General features: G+C 56.1%; 1 protein-coding gene across 1 annotated transcript; it reads left to right on the top strand.

The window, feature by feature from the left end:
- Positions 1-3,633: 3,633 nt before the first annotated feature.
- LOC135976585 (fibrinogen-like protein 1-like protein) lies at positions 3,634-12,270 on the top strand. The gene is made up of 3 exons (XM_065573161.1): positions 3,634-4,264; positions 6,801-6,910; positions 8,287-12,270. The coding sequence occupies exons 1-3, from the start codon at positions 4,179-4,181 to the stop codon at positions 8,745-8,747; spliced, it is 657 nt and encodes a 218-aa protein (XP_065429233.1). The 5' UTR covers positions 3,634-4,178; the 3' UTR covers positions 8,748-12,270.
- Positions 12,271-20,126: the final 7,856 nt, after the last annotated feature.

Below are 20,126 nucleotides of genomic sequence, written 5' to 3'. Positions count from 1 at the left end.
CTGTGTATATACCTGTTAGTCTCTAAGGTGCCACTAAGGACCATCCCAAACCGCCCCACCATCCGCTCCAATGCAAGGCATTTCTTTACAGCGCCTTCTCTGATATACACACACAGCAACGTGTGTGTGTGTATTATTAAAAAGCCCTCTTGATCGGGCACACTTCTCACCCTTGGGAGAGGACAAGGGAACAAATATGTGATGGGTGTTAGTCATGTAGCGTAATGCACCACTGGAAGGTGCTGTGATACTGTGGTGGTGAACGTGGTATAATGACCTGCACAGAACAGAATAGCACGGGAGTGACACTTGAGGTATGTCTGTACAGCCCCAGCAAAAGTAGGGCCCAGCCTATAATGGTCTTTCAGCACTACCATGAGAGAAACGTTAAATAATAATAAACCGACCTCGTCAACCCAGTAGTTCTGTCGTCACCCATAGAGCCAGCCACGAAAAAAGAAGGGTGGACAAGATCTGCATTTCTAATGTAAAAGCAAATCAAACCCCACAGGGCTTTAACAACAACTACCCTTTATTCATCAGAAAGAAGCCAAAAGGAACGTGCCCTGTATTTGGTTCCGAGCACAGGTCCCCGTTTGAAGGATGTGCTGACCTCAGGATAGCCGTATAGGTTTGGTTGAGGGCACAGGCCTGGGCGTCAGGACACCTGGGTTCTATTCCTGACCTGCTCTTTAGCTTTGGTCACTTCATTTCTCCGTGCCTCTGTTTCCCCACCCACTTTTTGTCTGTGTAGACTGTAGGCTCTCTGGGGTGGGGCCAATCTCTCATCATGTGTTTGGACAGCGCCTAGCACCAGGGGGCCCTGGTCTCGTTTGTGGCCCCTAAGCCCTACCGAAATGCATTACCTAGGGAGGTGGTGGAGTCTCCTTCCTTGGAGGTTTTTAAGTCCCGGCTTGACAAAGCCCTGGCTGGGATGATTTAGTTGGGAATTGGTCCTGCTTTGAGCAGGGGGTTGGACTAGATGACCTCCTGAGGTCCCTTCCAACCCTGATATTCTATGATTCTATGACTGTCCTCTGCGCACAAACCCTAGCCTCTCCCCTGCCCCCCACATCTCCCTGAGCCTCCCTCCTGCCTCCCTTAGCCTCCTTCCTGTCCCCATCCCCCTGTACCCCCCTCAGCCTCCCTCGGCTCCCCACACCCCGGCCCCCTTAACCTTCCCCCACATTCTTCTGCCCCCTGCCCCCACATGCCCTGCACCTCCCTCAGCCGCTCTTATATCCCACATGATCACCTCCAACCCCCTCAGCCTCCCCTCTGCCCCATCCCCATGCCCCCCTCAGCCTTCCCCCTGCCCTCCACACTCCCTGGCCCCCTCAGCCTTCTTCCTGCCCTCCACACCTACTACCCCTGTCAGCGTTCCCCCTGCACACTCTGTCTCCCTCATGCCCATATCCCTCTGTCCCCCTCAGCCTGCCCCCTATCCCTGCCCCCACACCCCCCTGCAACCCGCTCAGCCTTCCCCCCACATCCCCTCACAGTCCCCATGCGCTGTCCAGGCCCTGAACCATGGCCTCAGCCAGTCTGCCTGTGGGCTCGGCTTCAGCCTCCTGGAGCCCAGCGGGAGGTGGCAGCCAGCGTCAGGAGGGCAGCCTGCCTGCCACATGCAGACAGAGCGTGGGGACGGGGCGGCCCTCGCGCAGGCCTCAGCCCCGCTGGCAGCAGTGGGAGATGGCGCCATTTTGATGAAGGGACAATTGGCGCCTTTGGCCACGTTTCCATGGGACAGGTGAGAAGCCCCCACAATCCCGAGTCACAATCAGAGCGCGAGGGCGGCCGTGCTGCTGCCCCTGTTGTGCATGGGGTCAGCCCAGCACGCCCAGCTGATGGGGGTGATCCTGTCACGGAGTGTGGGGGGACTCAGGGTCCTGCACCCCCGGCTTCCTGCGATTCACCATGACTCTCAGCCAGCCAGTAAAGCAGAAGGTTTATTTAGACGACAGGGACACAGTTCAAGACAGGTCCCGCAGGCACAGAAAACAGGACCCCCTCAGTTAGGTCCATCTTGGGGTCCTCGGGTACCCCAGCCCCCTTGGGAGTTCAGAGCCCTGTCTGCCTCTCAGCCATGTCACCAGCCAGCTCCTGAAACTCTCCCTTCAGCGACCCCTCCCACAGCCTTTGTTCAGTTTCCCGGGCAAAGGTGTCACCTGGCCTCTAACCCCTTCCTGGGTTCTCATGTTACATGCTCAGGTATTCTCTGGTCAGTCTCCCATCCCCCAATGCAGACTATCCTAGCCACACTCCCCTGTCAGCATTCAAAGACCACTGTAAGAACAGTCCCAGTTCGTCACAGATGCGTAGCCAGAATCAGCCAGAATCCACTGGAAGCTGCTTTACCAGTTTGTTGGGGCAGCCAGACTTATGGGGCCGGCTGCAGCTGGCATTCGGGGTGTGCGGGCGGGAGGGAGGAGGCAGCATGAATTGCATGTGGGAGATTCATTCGCTGTTTGTGTGACAGCACAAACTCCCCCTCATCCCAAAACCTGGTCCCCAAATGAGCAGACTGGAGCACATCACACTAAGCAAACTGGTGCCACGTTCAACAAAATAAACAGGTCCCATCTCGTGTCCTTTGTTGCACATTTCGATGGCGTGTGCCAGGTGCTGGCAGGTTGCAGGGTCGAGAAGCGTGCATGCGGGTGAACCGCCTGGGTGCTCTTTTCCAGAACTATACGGACGTGGAGCTGTTCCCTCTAATGCACCAGTTCCTGCCCCCTGTATCCCAGCCAGAGAGCTGGGACACAGAGAGCAGCTGCCTTGACAGTCGCTGAATGAATCCAGTTTGATCCTCTTCCCTGTGGGACAGATGCAGCAGCAGCGCAGTCTCACTCCAGCCCATCCCACTCCGGTATCTCCTCACCCGGCCGTGACCTGTCGGGACAATGGCGGGAACGGGGGTTCAGTCTCTGTAACCCCATGTGCTAAGCAGGGGTTAGTGATACCAAATGGAACTGAAAGTCCGAGGGGGGTGGGGAGAGGGGTTCCCACCGGGTGTGTGGGTTTGGTGAAAGGCGCCTACAAAACGTTGGGTCTGCCCAGTGCTTAAAGACAGAGCTGACTGGACTCAGCTGGAAGTCCTGGTTTCTTCTCAGTGATCCCTAGAGCTGAAAACACTGTGAAGCCGGTTTGCCTGGGCACCATAGAGCCGGTGCTGTGGTGAAAGACAGTACAGGGGGGGAGCAGCAGCGAGGTTCCCCCTAGCCAGGGAAGTCACTAAGAGCTGGACTCACTCCGGGCTGGAGGCCCCTCACAGCATGGCATCGCAGCTCCAGGCAGAGACGGCAGCATGGAGCAGCAGCGGTGCAGAGCAGAGGCAGAGGCATCCCTGGCCCACCCCTTCTCTCCGTGGGGCAGGAGGCGAACACCCCCCCCCGAACCCCGCCTGAACTCTCAAACTCTGCTGAGCTGGGCCCGTAAACTGGGTAAGGGGACAGCAGAGGGAAAATGGGAGGGGTGTGCCAAAGGGATATTCGTCTATTGGACTCTCTCATCCCAAGCTGGGAAACTGAGGCAAGGGGCTGCTGCCCAATAGATTGTAGGGCGGGCGTTTCACTCACAGTTCACATACTGCTGAGTCACTCTTGTGGTGGTTTCCCCAGTTCATGCTGCGTTTCTTTCTCCTCTAAATAAAAGTTCTCGTGTGTTAGACTCAGACTCAGTGCTCGTGACGGGGGAACAGCTGCCTGTTAGGGGCGTGCTGGTCAGTTTCCCAGATTTCTGGGAGGGGCGCTCCAGCTGGTTCTGCTTTGCAATGCTAAGAGGAACCCCGAGATCCTGATTCTCGTCCTTGTCACTGCCAATACCACCTGGCACAAGCGTTACACCCCCATCGCGTTCTGCACAACCCCCGTTCCTGCCATCTCCTCTGGCTTGATCCTCTCCATTTAGTGCGTCCTTCGTCTGGAAGGCCGATGGTACGGTCATGCCGCAGAGTCCCACTGAGAAATTAAATCCCTGGCTCACACCTGCCCGGCTTCAGAAACGTTGGCATTCTCGGCGAGGAGGGAGGGAGCCCAAGAAATCTGGTATCTGCGGTAAATAAAGGCTGGGCAGACGTTCCGGAGGGGGCTCCCTCCCTGCCCACAGGCCAGGCTTGAGGCCAGCGGTTGAAAAAGCAAGATAAGCTGGGTGTGGAGTGGCACTTTCCCCATAAAGGCATGGAGCCCCGGCTCTGGTTTCTGATGTGGAAGTGGGGGACGCTTCAGGTTGCTAACTCGCCCGCTCAGCTGCAGCGTCGGGATGGGTGAGTTTTATTGAAATGCCCAGTATTTCACACAGCCTGGAGATGTAGAGCCAGAGCCTGGTGGTGGGCACCAGAGCCCCAGGCAGTGTGGGCACATGGGGGAGGTGCAGTGGCAGGGCATGCTATGTGGCCCCTGTGAGACACCATGTGCCCTGAGTGCCCGGGCACACGCTGTAACTACCACATAGAGAGGGGCAGCCTGCACTCCTCTCAGTGCCGCCCCTCAGCCCGGGCAGGTGCACAAGGGGGGAGGGGAGCCCTGGTGCATCCTCTGCTTTCCCGACCCTGCCTGGCCGAGGCACAAGGGATGGGGAGGCAGTGAGGTACATGCTGCTTTTCCTTTGAAACGGAGCAGCATTTCCCCCAGCAAGTGCATGCTGCAGCATGAGCCTGGCTAGCTAGGAGTCTGGCAGTGCCTCCTGGTGGGTAAAGAGTGCCCCCAGGGCCATGGGGTACCAGGAGTCTGGCGGGGATCCCCCTGCCCAGCGCTCTGCTGGACCCTAGGCAGGAATCCTCCCGCCCTGCCCCAGGTTCCTTTGGGCATTGGGGCCAAAGTACTTTAGAACACAAAGGAACTAGCATAAACCATGTTTTAAAAATGGGGAAACTGAGGTATGGTGCAGTGTAATGAGTTTTCCAAGGTCACAGGTCGAACTCAGGCCCTCTGTGTCTTAGACTATTACAGTGTGTGAACGGCTGCTAGCTGGCAGCGTCCCCGCTCCTCTGGGGCGTCAGGAGAAGGGGAGGCGTGTTTTCAAGGATGAGTGACTCCAGATTGGTATTTCACTTCAGTTCCAAACATTGTAGTTCTGGCTTGTCAGACTCACTGAAATCCTTCTCCTTTAAAGCTTTAACCCTTTTCCTGCCATGGGGTTACGCCTCTCTCCTCTCTCTCACAAGGATACCTGAGATTGCTGGCAGCGTGTCACAGTTACTTGGGCTGTGACATTGTCTGAAGAATTTGGGGTCCAGGCAGCTCCAAAAAGAAGGTGTTTCCAATGAAATCTGTCTGGGGATCGTGTCTGGGCAAAGTGTTTCCATTGCAGCAGTGTGTTTCAGTGTGTCGTTTACACGGTGTTCTCTCTCTCTCTCTCTCTAATTCATTTGCACGTTTGTATCACGGTCACTTGTGGGGTTAGTTGTGGACTTTCTAACTTTGCAACACCACATGAATACAATGATGGCTGACAGAAAGCACGGTGCCAGACTCCAGTGCGGCTTTAGCCTGTTCTGGTTTGACACACACACACACACCCTGCCCGCCCCACCCTGCCACGCCCCGCCCCACAAAAAGCTGCCATTTTGCAACTGTCATGGGCCGGCAGCAGCTATAATCAAACTTGGGACCTCTGGAGCTTCACACGTGAGCCTCTGCTGTAGGGTTCTCAACCTATTTACCATTGGGGGCTGCATATGCCGTGCTCTGCGTTATGTGGGCTGTAGCTACACAAGATGTAATACCAGGGCCGGGATAGATACACCTGGGGGGGCAGGGGGAGTGAATGAGCCAGTTTCTGTCCAAGAGTCTGGATTGCTCTGGGCTGCTGATCATTGTGAATCTCTGCGCTGAGTGCTGAAGGTGGCCTGGGAAAAGCATGTGTGGGGCGGGGGAGGGGTGTCTATGTTAATCCCGGCTGAAATAAATGGCCATGCCCTTGCTAGGGCAGCGCTTACAGTGCACCCCTCAGGGACCCGGCTCCATTTTGAACTCTTTTTGGCCAGGACTGTGGCCCCTGGCGACTCTGCCCACTTTAAGCCTGGCCTGAGTTGGGCCCACAGAACAGCTGCAGTGTCAGCAGCGTGTCCCCCTCTGGGCTGCTGGGCTGCAGTGCAGGGGGCAGCATGCCTGGCGTGGGGCACACAGCAGCTCTGTGCCCTGGGTCCCTCTCACCGGGCGCTCATCTGAGGGGGGCAGAGCCCTGCCGGAGGCTGCCCAGCTGCTGTCTCTGTGTGGGTGAGCGGGCACTGCCCTCCGGCTGGTGGTAGTGACTGTGGACGGGGGGAGCTGGGACAGAGGGGGTTGCTCCGAGCAGCACTCCCCTTGCAGCGGTGCAGCGCGGGGAGAGAGGAGGCAGCTCCTTCCCCACCACAGGGAGCGCTCCAGCCGGCCCTGACCCGCCCGGGACCCGGGAGCCAGGCCATCGGAGCCGCAATCTTTGAATGGTTTTTACCATGCAGCTGGGTCCCAGCTGTGTGCTAATCGGGCCGGCTGCAGAGACGGAGACAGTGGCCGGGCCGGGGGAGAGGTGAATGGTGGGCTTCACCCCGTCTCCAGAGACTTGGGCCCACCCCCCCCATGCTGACCCCCTTTGAATATCCAGCCATGTCCTGCGGTGCCTACCTGGGAGCTGAGCTCTTCTGAAAATCTGGCCCAGTAGTTGAGCCCTCTGAAAACTCTGGCCTTAGCGTCTAAGGGTAACATTTTCAAGAGTGGCTAAGTCACTTAAGTGTCTAAATCCCAGTGACTTCTAGTGGGATTTAGGCACTTGTAAAACTGTCTCCTGGTCTCATGTCCAGCGGTTTCTGTCCCCTGCAGGGTTCCAGTCCAGCTCTCTCCTGCTTCTGTCTGCGCTGTCCATGATGGCGCTCCTTTGCGTAGCCCCCGTGCAGGGCAACGGGGCCTGGCCCACAAGAAGGTCAAGAGGGGTGAGTAGAGAACCCGTTGGAGAGCTTCTATCATCTGCCATATCCGAGATCAGGGCATCGTGGGCCTGATTCTGCTCCTCTCCCCCATGCCGGGGTCACCCCTAGATCCACTTATCCACTGAATGCACCTTCCAGCCCCCCCGCCAGCGCTGGGCCCAAAGAAACGCTGAGTTCTCCGAAGGGTTCGCAAGGCCGGCCTGCGCTAGTGAGCCCACTACTCCCATTCGGAGGCCTCCAGCGCCTGGGAATGGGCCAGCCGGGGTGGGGGAGGTGCTGCTCGACTGGCTGTTTGCTTTACACAGCTTCGTTATCCCTTTCTCCAGTAACGGCTGCCAAGCCGCCGGCAGTAACTGAAGAGCACTGGTGCCAACCGCAGGGCAGCCTTTGGGAACCAGGCACCCCCCCCAAATTGGCTGGGAGTTCTACCCTTCCATCTCACCAACTCCTATACTAGGGCTAGCCCCGGCTAACAGCTGGGGATCTCTTGCTCATGCCTAGAAGCCTTGCCCCCAGAGTCCAGGCAGCAGGGAGAGCCAGTTCCTCCTTGTCAGGGGTTTTCATTCCCTTCTCCCCACACCTCCAGCGGCTCTGGGAGCTGCTCAGGGGCTTGCCCAGGCAGGCCAGGGGCCGAACCAGCTCCAGAGGTGGCCCTGAGCCCCTGCCCCTGCAGAGCTCAGCAGCTCCTCCCCCTCGGCTCAGCTATGGGGGTGGGGCACACAGGGGGATTGTCTGGGGGGTAGGGGAGCTGGGGGGGCTCAGGCTCGAGGGAGGACCCTGGGGAGGGGAGGGGCAGTATAACCACAATGCTTTCATTCTACCAGGATAGTTCGGGACAATTTCCACCCCAAAGACAAGCCCCTCGATAGGATGTCTGGAATTTTCAAAGGCGCCACAGGGAGTTGGGTGCCTAAATCCCACTGAATTCCAATCACAGTCGGGTGTCAAACTCCCTTAGGCTCTTTGAAAACTCCCATTTAAATTGTCACCAATAGGTTTCATAATTAACATTCGCTGAGATGGATCTGGCAGCGTCTCCCCCACCCTCCCCAAACGATTTCTTCAGCAGTACGGACTCAGGAAGGATACAGAGCCTTGGTTTACACTTGATTCATCTCTTCAAGGTTTCTTCAAAACCAGCAGAGCAAGAAACTATTCTTATTTTATTTTATTGGTAAAATGAAAGTGTAAGATCTGGAGCCAGATTCTGTGGCCAGGAATGGCCGGGGCGGATTCTGTGGCTATAGTATTGTGAAATACACAGGACCTGTCTCTAAAAACCCAGCCTCCAGTTACCCCAGGCTGATTTGATCGAGCTAGCTAGCGCTCTCTCCCCCCCCCCCCACCTGTCCCTTAACTTGATGTTCGTGGCATTTCAGGGTTCCCCAAAGACTGCAGCAACATTCCCAGGGACAGCCCCAGCGGGGTCCATGTCATCCAGCCGGCAGGCTCTCCCCCTCGAGTGGTGTGGTGTGACATGGACACCGAAGGCAAAGGCTGGACCGTTGTCCGGAGAAATTCTTACAACACAGAGATCACCTGGAAGGAGTCCTGGAGCACCTACAAGTACGGCTTTGGGAACGTGCAGCAGGATTACTGGCTGGGCAACGAGTACCTGTCCCTGCTCACGCGGCAGAACATCTACAAGGTCCGCTTTGTGGTGGAGGACAAATCCAACAACACCCGCTACGCAGAGTACGACATCTTCAGTGTCAAGGATGAGCCCAGCGGGTACTCGCTGAGGCTGGGCAGGTACTCTTGGGGACAGCGAGGACTATCTCACCACCTACCACTCCGGCCTGGGGGGCATACACGACAACATGAAGTTCAGCACGACTGACAAGGATCAGGACCAGACCAGTGGGAATTGCGCAAGTAGCTATGGAGGCTGGTGGTACAACAAGTGTCAGAACGTCCTGCTCAATGGGAAAGGCTACATCTACTGGGCAGGGTTCTGTCAGAGTGGGGAGTGCAGGTCTTCCCTCATCCTGGTTAAGCCAACAGACGTGTGCTGGGTCCGGCAGGAGGAGCCCATCCTCCTTGGGAGCCGGCGCCGCTGAGAAGGGGAGACAATATTAGATCAGACACGGCGCGCCATCCCCCACCTAATCAGTGCAGTCCCTGCAATGCCTCCACTCTGCTCACCCCCTTCCCTGTTGGCTTCTGCACGGTAAATCCCCTGGAATAAATGCTGAGAGCTGACCCCGCCGGTGCGTTCGAATGACACGAAGAGTGTGATTGGTGTGTATAACTGGACCCCCACTTCCACTCTGCCTCGCTGGAAGCCATGTCACTCACTACGACTTTAGACCCACATTAACCTCTGCTTCTCCCAGCCCTGCCACTGCCCCTCGGCATTAGTGATCAATGAATCATGACACTGGATTTCTAGCAACTGTCATTGAGCATTTAAATGGGGGATGACTCAAAGCCAGGACTTTACATCTGAATCCTGCATTTATTAGCAGTGGTGAGTTTGGGTTCAAAAACCTGCCCTCTGTGTTTTTAATAAATATGGTTATTACATGAGAAAACATTGCAACAGTAATTAGTTGCTGATAAACCACTGAGATTAGATAGACGTGCAACGAAACCGCACAATAAAGATATTGGTGTCCCTCTTCAACCCAAGGGGCTAGTCAAAGTTTGGGGCCCTGGGGATGTTCCAGTGGGGAGCAGAAATTGGCAATAGAGTCTGGTAATCTTTTGATGTCTTGTTTATTGACAAGGAACATACAGAGTCCTGCTTCTCCAAACACAGCAGGAACCAACAGCAGGGATTAGCCTCCCTGCTCTCAGCTCCAAGCCTCTTTAGCCAGCACCTGGCCCAAAAGCTCTCTATGCTCCTCCCTTGATCACACCATGCTGACAGGCTCTGCTCGGCTTTCCTGCTCTGCCTCCGTGTCCTGGCTGCACTGCCCGGCTTGTCTCTGTCACACACGCACCAGCTCAGAACGATACTCGGTGGCATCCTCTGCCCACCTGGGGCTAGTTTCTGGGCACACGCCATCATGGCTTGTTCTACACGAGGCCCCCTTACCTGTTGCTTCCAGCTGTCTTAAATGAAGAGTGCATCCTCACAGCTGTGTCAATGAGATTTTAACTCCACCCATCACATGGTATAATCCAGCTCCTTGCAGTGTATTTATCTGTCAAGCTGACGTCCTCTGAGCATCTCTGAGCATTTCCTGCCTGTTTGGCTTCAGTCACTTCAATCAAAGTTCATTGTGACCAGATGCTGAACACCATTAATGCTAACAGCCAGGGGCAGGAGCACCCCCCTGAACAGGGAAAGAACAGGCTAAAGAATAACGACATGGATTCAAGTCAGCTGGGCCTGATGGAGTTCACCCTCGGGCCAGGCTCCCAAATCGTGGGCTGTAGCCCAAAGATGGGCCATGACATAGCCCTGGCTGGTCCACTGGCAGGGGTGAAGATGGGGGGGGAATGTGAAGGGGTGTTGCCCTCCAGCAAACTACATCTTTCCATTCCCCTCCTGACCATGGCCTTTCAGTGCATCCCCAGGACACAAGGCCCTGTCTAATTGGCCTTCCTGACAGAGCCTGCGTGGAGAGCGTGCGTAGGAGGGGGTTTGGGGGCAGGTTTGGAAAGAGGGATTTTTTCAGGGGGAGGGAAGCTGGGAGCCGCTGAGGTGCAGCTGGAAGGTTTCTTCCTCCCTCCTCAGCATCTGGGGTACAGACAGGGGGGAGGGGGTTGCTATTTTGTAGTTGGGAGTATCAGGGACACCCCCCCCCCCCGTGCACTGAGCTGTCCCCTCCATCTCGGTTGCTGGTGGTGAGGTGGGGGTGTGCTGTTTTGCAGTGGGGGAGCGGGGGATCCCCCTGCCCAGGGCACTGACCTCTCCCCTTCCCACCTCCCATCTCCACTGTCCGTGCTGGGAGCCACCCCCACCCCCAGTCTGCCCATTGCAGGCTGCGCTTGGTGCCCTCCCCAGCCAGCCATCCCTCGCCAGGCTGGAGCATGACGCTGCAAGCGGGGACATCCTCAGCCTGTCCCGGGCAGCCAGCTCGCTCAGCCATTTTGCTGACTGGGGGCTCCCTGCCAAACCCAGGGTTCCCCTGCACCATTCCCCCCAACTTGGGGTCCCACCCACACCCCAACTCCCCCAGAACGTGGCTACCCCTCCCCTTCCAAAACAACCTGAACTCTTCATACGCCACAGCCCACCCCCGCCCCTCCCCATGAGCCACCTGGCAGCAGTGCCCTCCATCGGACCAAACTGCTCTCCGTGTCGCCCTCCCACCCCCACCCCCCAGGGCCAGGCTGGCGCTCTCTGGGGCTGGACCCCGGCTGTGACTGGGGTAACAGGGCCTGCTCCGTTCTCTGCCCCGTCTCTCCCCAGCTGGAGGGGGCTGCAGGAGAACCAGGCCCTAGCGCTGCGGCAGTTCCAGGGCTGAGCGGAATGTGCCGCATTTGCCACGGGTGACGGGCAGCACCGAGGGACCTCAGCCATCCCCCACCAGTGCCCCTGCTTTGGCTCGGTCTGGGGGGTGAAGTCCAGGCTCTTGTTGCCCCTGGCTCTGCAAGGGAACGGGTGCTGGGCACTGCTGTTGGGGAGTAGGGGTGGCACCTGCCCTCAGGCCGCAGCACGGAAGGGGCAGGGTCGGGAGGGGAGGGGAAAGATGCTCCCGGCTGGTACATACCATTTACAGCTATGGAATAATTAATCATTTTCCTCCAGAAGTGTGACTGGGGGGCCGCAGCGCCTGGTGCAGCTGCACTGGTGGGCCTCATACGTAAGGATCTAGCTGGAGCGATCTCAGACCCAATCTCAGTGAGTCTCTTGGCGAGCTCCTGGAGGACGGGTGAGGGCGCAGGGGACGGGCGAAGGGCAAACACAGCACCTGTCTGGAACAAGGGGAGCAAGGAGGAGCTGGCAATTCCAGACCGGTCAGCCCAACTTCGAGGCCTGGGAAGATACTGGACTAACATAGGGAATAAACCCTTTGTAAGCCCCTGGAGGGGAACAGGCTGATGAGCAGGGCTGTGGGGCTACATTGTATTGTTCCACAGCCTGGGTCTTTCCCCACCTGCCTTCTCCCCCCACCCCACCCCACCTGCTCCAGGCCACTCAGCCCTCATAGGTGGCCAGGGATACACTGGGGGCGGGGGGAGGAAACTGCCAGGCTCCGCTGCCCAGCCTGCATGGGTCGCTGTTTTTGTCCGGGCCCGAGGTGGAGGAGAGGCCTCAGGGGTGAGGGGGTCGGAGGGTGAGCCCCCCTCGCTCTCGCACCCTGAAGCAGCGGCTCCTGTCCTGCAGGGCTGGGCCCCGCTCTAGCGGCTCAAAGACTTGCTGTGGTGGGTTACTCTGAATGGGGGAGGGGACGTACCCATCTGTTCACACCAAGAAGACAAGGAGGAGGGGACATTGGGGGGACCCCACCCTGAGTAACTCTCCAAAGTGCAGATGGGATGTTCCTGCCTCGCCAAAGGGGTGAGGGTCCTGGGGTGGGGGTGTTCCTGGGGGAGCCATAGGGGAGTGGGGGAATTGAGGAAGGAAGAAGGGAGTTGGGGCAGCCGGGAGGTGGGGGCTTTGAGCTGCTCTGTAGGGTAGATGGACATGGGTGTTGGGGGCATCAGAAGAGCCTTGGGGGCACAAGGGGTGGTGGAGTGGCAGGGGACACAAGGCAGTGGTGAAGAAGGGGGTAGGGGAAGGAAGTGGTTGGGGATGGTGAGGAGTGGGGGTTGTTAAGAGGTGGGGTTATTGGGGAACGGGGCCGAGGAGGGTGGGCGGGGGGGCTGTGGGACTTTGGCGAGTGGGGGGAGGGTCTGGGCAGGGTGATGTTTTATAGGGGTGTTTGGGGGGTTGTGCAATGGGGTGGGTTTTTCGGGGAGCTGAGGTTGGAGTGGTGAGAAGAGGCGATGGGAGTGAGGGGGTCTGACAGGAGGTTTGGGGGAGTTGGAGTTATTTGGGGTTTTGGGGTGAGGTTAGTTAGAGAGGGGGTGGGGGGTTGGATGGATTGAAGTGGATGGCTAGGGAATTATTTGGGGAGGGGGTTTAAGCAGAGGTTAGTGGGAGTTGGGCAGGTGGATTGGGGGACTATAGCAGGGGTTGACTGGGGGCTGAGGGAGGGGTTATTTGGGGGTCTGTGGTGGGGGGTTGGATGTGGGCTGAGAAGGGGGGTTAACTGGGGTCTGTGGGGGGTTGGGTGTGGGCGGACGTGTGGTGTTGGGGGGGTCTGTGGTGGGGGGTTGGGTGTGGGCTGAGAAGAGGGTTATTTGGGAGTCAGTGGTGGGCGTTGGGTATGCACTGAGGAGGGGGGCTAACTGTGGGTCTATGGGGGGATTGGGTGTGGGCAGATGTGTGGTTTTGGGGGGGGTCTGTGGTGGGGGGTTGGGTGTGGGCTCAGAAGGGGGGTTATTTGGGGGTCTGTGGAGAGAGTCCAGAGGAGAGCAACAAAACTGATAAAAGGACCTGTGAGGAAAAGTTAAAAAAACTGGACGTGTTTAGTCCCAAGAAAAGTAGACTGAGGGGGAACCTGACAACAGTCTGCACCCGCATTAAGGGCTGTTCTAAGGAGGATGGGGATCAGGTTTTCTCCATGGCCACTGAAGGTAGGACAAGGAATAATGGGCTGAAGCTGCAGCAGAGGAGGTTTAGGTTGGATATTGGGGAAACTTTGTAACTCTAAGGACAGGGAAGTGTCAGAACAGGTCACCAAGGGAGGCCGTGGAGTCCCCATCACTGGAGGCGTTTAAGGACAGGTTGGACGCTCTAGGTTTACCTGGGGCTGCCTCAGAGCTGGGGACTGGACTAGATGACGTCTCCAGGTCCCTTCCAGCCCAACATTTCTATCATTCTATTTCAGGAGCCATGGAATTGATAGAGCGAACCATCAGAACCATTTCCTGCCCACCAACCCCCGTTCGTCTGATGCTCGTTTATAAAGTCACAGCAGTTCTGGGGGGAGAGGTTGTTATCCAACAACACCCTCTGAGGCCGGAGACAGAACAGGAGCTTTGTTGCCTGTAGCAGGGTGAACGTTCAGGCTCCAGGCCAGCACTGCCCTGTTCAGGGTTTGCCACTGGGGATGGGACGCAGCAGTGGAGGGGCAGACAGAGGGCTCTGAGTGGCAGTTTGTGGTTAGAGAGAGATGAACTCTGCTAGTGCTCACGTGGCCCAGAACTGCCCCTGAAGCCCGTCTGGCCCAGGGTGGGGTTTACACACCCCATCAAAGGGACTTGCTGTAGCCTTGGAATGCCCCAGATGATGCCAAATAACAGGATTTTCAAAAATCTACCTGGTAAAGACTCTTCAGCCGCTCCTGCCATGGGGTCTCTTCCCTCCCCTCTGCAATACCCCCAGGGCCCTGCACCTGCTTTATTTCTTCTCTGCCATCTCAGCATGTTCCTCCCACTGGCACCAAGCCTGTGCCTTGCTGAGCAACCTTAAATCCTACAAGCTTCAGTGACTTTGGCGGGAGGTGAGGGTGCTCAGACTTTGCAGGGCTGGGCTTTATTTTGGGCACTGGTCAATAACTGTGTGGCCCAGCACCTGCCACTCCAGCCCTGCTGGCGCTGAATTTCCATAGTGCAGAGGTTCAGCTGGGACAGGCGTCCAAACTGTTGATACTTGTCTCAAGATACGTAGGATGTGGGTGGTCTGGAAATCTTATCATAGAATATCAGGATTGGAAGGGACCTCAGGAGGTCATCTAGTCCCACCCCCTGCTCAAAGCACGGCCAATCCCCAGACAGATTTTTGCCCCAGATCCCTAAATGGCCCCCTCAAGGATTGAACTCCCAACCCTGAACCAACATGAACTTTGGCTGAAAATGCAAACCTAAGCTGGAAATCTGTGCAGGGCTGGGCTCAGCGAAAATGATCTTTTGAGCTGCTCTTATTAACCGTGGTCCTGTATTTCCTGGTTTGTATCGGACCCAGAAGCAGCAGTAGCATGAGGCTTTCTCCCAGGATGTAATACCAGGGCCGTGATAGATATACCTGGGGGGGGGGGGGGGTGTGAATGAACCAGTTTCTGTCCAAGAGTCTGGATTGCTCTGGGCTGCTGATCCCGGCAAGGTCATTGTGAATCCCTGCGCTGAGTGCTGAAAGTGGCCTGGGAAAAGCATGTGTGGGGCGGGGGAGGGGTGTCTATGTTAATCCCGGCTGAAATAAATGGCCATGCCCTTGCTAGGGCAGCGCTTACAGTGCACCCCTCAGCGACCCGGCTCCATTTTGAACTCTTTTTGGCCAGGACTGTGGCCCCTGGCGACTCTGCCCACTTTAAGCCTGGCCTGAGCTGGGCCCACAGAACAGCTGCAGTGTCAGCAGCGTGTCCCCCCCTGGGCTGCTGGGCTGCAGTGCAGGGGGCAGCATGCCTGGCGTGGGGCACACAGCAGCTCTGTGCCCTGGGCCCCTCTCACCGGGCGCTCATCTGAGGGGGGCAGAGCCCTGCCGGAGGCTGCCCAGCTGCTGTCTCTGTGCGTGTGTGAGTGGGCACTGCCCTCCAGGCCATGGGTTGAGAACCACGGCATGAGCTACAGAACACATCTGTGTTAGCCCAGGCTGTAGCAGTCTCATCAATCTCTAGCTACCACTGGAGGGGGACAGAGCACCACACCAAGCACCAGGGGGCACACACCCAGCCGCTGGTTTTGTTGTGCCATCGGTGACAGTTACTGTGGGACAAATGCAAATCATTGAAAATGGTGTGATTATATTGTGTTATTTTGACAACTAAAATATGCAGAATTTTAAAATTTTTGGTGCAGAATTCCCTCAGGAGTAGCCTCAGGGAACAAAGTTCAGGAGCCCCTGTCCTAGGGTAAGGATCTAGCTGGAGCGATCTCAGACCCAATCTCAGTGAGTCTCTTGGCGAGCTCCTGGAGGACGGGTGAGGGCGCAGGGGACGGGCGAAGGGCAAACACAGCACCTGTCTGGAACAAGGGGAACAAGGAGGACTTGGGAATTCCAGACCGGTCAGCCCAACTTCGAGGCCTGGGAAGATACTGGACTAACATAGGGAATAAACCCTTTGTAAGCCCCTGGAGGGGAACAGGCTGATGAGCAGGGCTGTGGGGCTACATTGTATTGTTCCACAGCCTGGGTCTTTCCCCACCTGCCTTCTCCCCCCACCCCACCCCACATGCTCCAGGCTACTCAGCCCTCAGTATGACTGGTGAATACATTCTTTGGAAAGGTGGAGGTCTGAGTAAAACTGCCTGAGTGGTGGGGGGGGTCGGAGAGTGAGCCCCCCTCCCCACTCACACCCTGCAGCAGCATCTCCTGTCCTGCATGACTGGGCCCCCGTTCCAGTCCACTGGCTCTTGCGACTCAAAGACTTGCTGTGGCTGGTTACTCTGAATGGAGGAGGGGGCGTAGCCATCTGACCACCCTAAGAAGACAAAGGTGGGGTCCCCCGCCCTGAGTAACACTCCAAAGTGCAGATGGGATGCTGCTGCCAGGGCCAAAGGGGTGAGGGTCCTGGGGTGGGGGTGTTCCTGGGGGAGCCATAGAGGAGTGGAGCAATTGAGGAAGGAAGAAGGGGGTTGGTGCAGCTGGGAGCTGGGGGGCTTTGAGCTGCTCTGTAGGGTAAATGGACATGGGTGTTGGGGGCAGCAGATGAGCCTTGGGGGCACAAGGGGTGGTGGAGTGGCAGGGGGTACAGGGCAGGGGTGAAGAAGGGGGTGGGGGAAGGAAGTGGTTGAGGATGATGAGGAGTGGCAGGTTAAGAGGTGAGGTTATTGGGGAATGGGGCAGGGGAGGGGTGGGGGCTGTGGGACATTGGCGAGTGGAGGGAGGGTCTGGGCAGGGTGATGTTTTTTCAGGGTGTTTCAGGGGCTGTGCAATGGGGTGAGTTTATTCGGGAGCTGGGGGTTGGAGTGGTGAGGAGGGGGGGATGAGTGGGCACTGTGACAGGTTTGTTGGGTTTGGGTTTATTTGTGGGATTTGGGGGGATTATTTGGAGATGGTGTAGGAGGGGGTCAGATGTATTTAAGTGGGGGTGGGTGGAGGGTTGGGGGTTGGATGGGGCTGTGGGAGGCAGTTTGAGGGGATGTGGGTGAGATTGTGAAGGGTGGGTTAGGAGACTATGGCATGGGTTAGGTGGGGGGGGTTTAAGCACTATGGCAGAGGATGGGGGCAATGGTGGGGCTGTGGGGGGCAGGTGTGAGTGCTATGGCAAGGGACAGGTGCTGCAGTGGAGCTGTTGGGGGCAAGTGTGAGTGCTGTGGCGGGCATGTGGGCTGTGGGAGGGTGGGTTTGAAGGCTGTGGCAGGATTGCGGGGGTTGAGCACTGTGGCAGGGGACAGAGGCTAGGGTGGGGGTGGGTTTGAGGGCTATGGCAGGGGATGGGGGCTGTGGTGGGGGTGGGTTTGAGGGCTATGGCAGGAGATGGAGGGCTGTGGTGAGTAGGTTTGAGCGCTGTGATAGGGACGGGGAACTGTGGTGGGTGGGTTTGAGGGCTGTGGCAGGGCATGGGGGGCTGTGGTGGGGCTATGGGGGTGGGTTTGAGCACTGTGATAGGGGACGGTGGGGCTGTGGTGGGGCTGTGGGGGATGGGTTTGATGAGCACTGTGGCAGGGGACGGGGGGCTGTGGGGGACGGGTTTGAGCGCTGTGGCAGGGGGCTGTGGTGGGTGGGTTTGAATGCTATGGCAGGGCACAGGGTGGGCTGTGGTGATGCTGTGGAGGATGGGTTTGAGCGCTGTGGCAGGGAACGAGGCGGCTGTGGGGGATGGGTTTGAGGGCTATGGCGGGGTCGGGGGGCTGTGGTGGAGCTGTGGGGGATGGGTTTGAGCGCTGTGATAGGGGATGGGGGGCTGTGGTGGGTGGGTTTAAGGGCTGTGGCAGGGAATGGGGGGCTGTGGTGGGTCTGTGGGGGATGGTTTGAGTGCTATGGCAGGTGTGATAAATGAAGAGGGGGTGTAGCTCCCTTTTATGGACACCAAGCCAGCCAGTTAGCTATAAAGTCCCTCTTGGTGGCTGTTCTCTGCATGCTTTACCTGTAAAGGGTTAAAAAAGTCCCCAGGTAAAGGAAAGGGAGTGGGCACCTGACCAAAAAGAGCCAATGGGAAGGCTAGAACTTTTTAAAATGGGGAAAAATCTTCCCCTTTGTGTCTGTTGTTGTTCTCCGGGGAAGATGTATTTTCTTTCTTTTTGTTTTTAAATAAAATGTACCTATTTTAAGAACAGGATTAGATTTTTGGTTTCCTAAGAGGTTTAATTAGCTGGGGGCAACAGCTAATTTCCTTTGTTTTCTTTCTCAGCTCTCCCCCTGATGGGGGGTGAAAGGGTTGAGGGTACCCCACAGGGAGGAATTCCCAAGTGCAGCTTCCTGGGTTCCAAAAAGGGGGCGTTTGCATTTGGGTGGTGGCAGCATCTACCCATCCAAGGTCAGAGAGAAGCTCTATGATTGATTGTTTAAAAAGTGTGAATTGGGAGTGCTTTGTTGCAGGTGGGCCCTGAGTGGGCCTGACTGTTATGAAAAGGCAGTCAGCGGCAAACAGCAGCAGAGAGGCTAACAGAGGAAGTTTGACTGGGAACTTGCCTGGGGAGAGCCCACTGAGGCTTTCAACTTGCTGGTTCCTCTGAGTAGTTGCTGCAACAGGTGAGGAAGCTCTTAGACGGAAGGTAATATGGATGGTGAGTGTCAAGGCTGCTTCCCCACTTTGAACTTTAGGGTACAAATGCGGGGGCCTGCATGAAGTTTTCTAAGCTTAAATACCAGCTTAGATCTGGTCTGCAGCCACCATTCCCAAATGGATTCCCTTCCCTTGGAAGCCTTGAGAAACCTTTCACCAATTCCCTGGTGAATACAGATCCAACCCCCTTGGATCTAAAAACAAGGAAAAATCAATCAGGTTCTTAAGAAGGTTTTTAATTAAAGAAAAAGGTAAAAATCATCTCTGTAAAATCAGTATAGAAAATAACTTTACAGGGTAATCAAACTTAAAGAGCTCAGAGGACCCTCCTCTAGTCTCAGGTTCAAAGTACAGCAAACAGAGATAAACACTCTAGCAAAAGGTACATTTACAAGTTGAGAAAACAAAGTAAAAACTAACACGCCTTGCCTGGCTGTTTACTTACAAGTTTGAAATATGAGAGACTTGTTTAGAAAGATGTGGAGAACCTGGATTGATGTCTGGTCCCTCTCAGTCCCAAGAGCGAACGACTTCCCAAACAAAAGCCTTCCCCCCCCCCCCCCCCCCCGATTTGAAAGTATCTTGTCCCCTTATTGGTTCTTTGGGTCAGATGCCAGCCAGGTTACCTGAGCTTCTTAACCCTTTACAGGGAAAAGGATTTTGGAGTCTCTGGCCAGGAGGGATTTTACAGTACTGTACACAGGACAGCTGTTACCCTTCCCTTTATAGTTATGACACTCCCCTCAAACCACAGATACTGTTGGACAGCTGGTTCCACACTGGCTGTGATTTCTTCCTGGAGCTCTAGGAGAAAACAGAGTTAATAAGACACCTTTAGACATACTACTGATTATATAAAAACTAACAATATGTTCCACATTCCAAGAACAATTTTTAACCAGTTGATCCTGGGAAACTTTCCCAGGAGAGTGCATCAGCCACTTTGTTAGAAGCCCCTGAAATGTGTTGTATTTCAAAATCAAAATCTTGGAGAGCTAAACTCCACCAAAGAAGTTTTTTGTTATTCCCCTTGGCGGTATGAAGCCACTGTAGCGCAGCATGGTCTGTTTGTAGTTGGAAACGCCGTCCCCAAACATATGGGCGTAGCTTTTCCAGCGCGTACACAATGGCATAGCATTCCTTTTCGCTGATTGACCAGTGGCTTTCCCTCTCAGACAGTTTCTTGCTGAGAAACACAACAGGATGGAATTCTTGATCCGGTCCTTCCTGCATTAAAACTGCTCCTACGCCCTGCTCAGACGCATCTGTGGTTACTAGGAACGGTTTGTCAAAGTCTGGGGCCCTTAGCACAGGGTCAGACATGAGTGTCGCCTTAAGCTGGTGAAAGGCCTTTTGACACTCATCAGTCCACTGAACTGCATTTGGCTGTTTCTTTCTGGTTAGGTCTGTCAGCACAGCGGCAATTTGGCTGTAGTGTGGTACAAATCGCTTATAATATCCAGCCAAGCCTAAGAAGGATTGGACCTGTTTCTTTGACTTTGGAACCGGCCACTTTTGGATAGCATCCACTTTGGCCTGTAGGGGATTTATAGTTCCTTGACCCACCTGGTGCCCCAGGTAAGTCACTCTGTTTTGGCCTATTTGACACTTTT

Source organism: Chrysemys picta, chromosome 19 (assembly GCF_011386835.1).
Source record: "Chrysemys picta bellii isolate R12L10 chromosome 19, ASM1138683v2, whole genome shotgun sequence".
Taxonomy (NCBI): Eukaryota; Metazoa; Chordata; order Testudines; family Emydidae; genus Chrysemys; species Chrysemys picta.
This window is presented reverse-complemented; position numbering and strand designations above follow the sequence as displayed.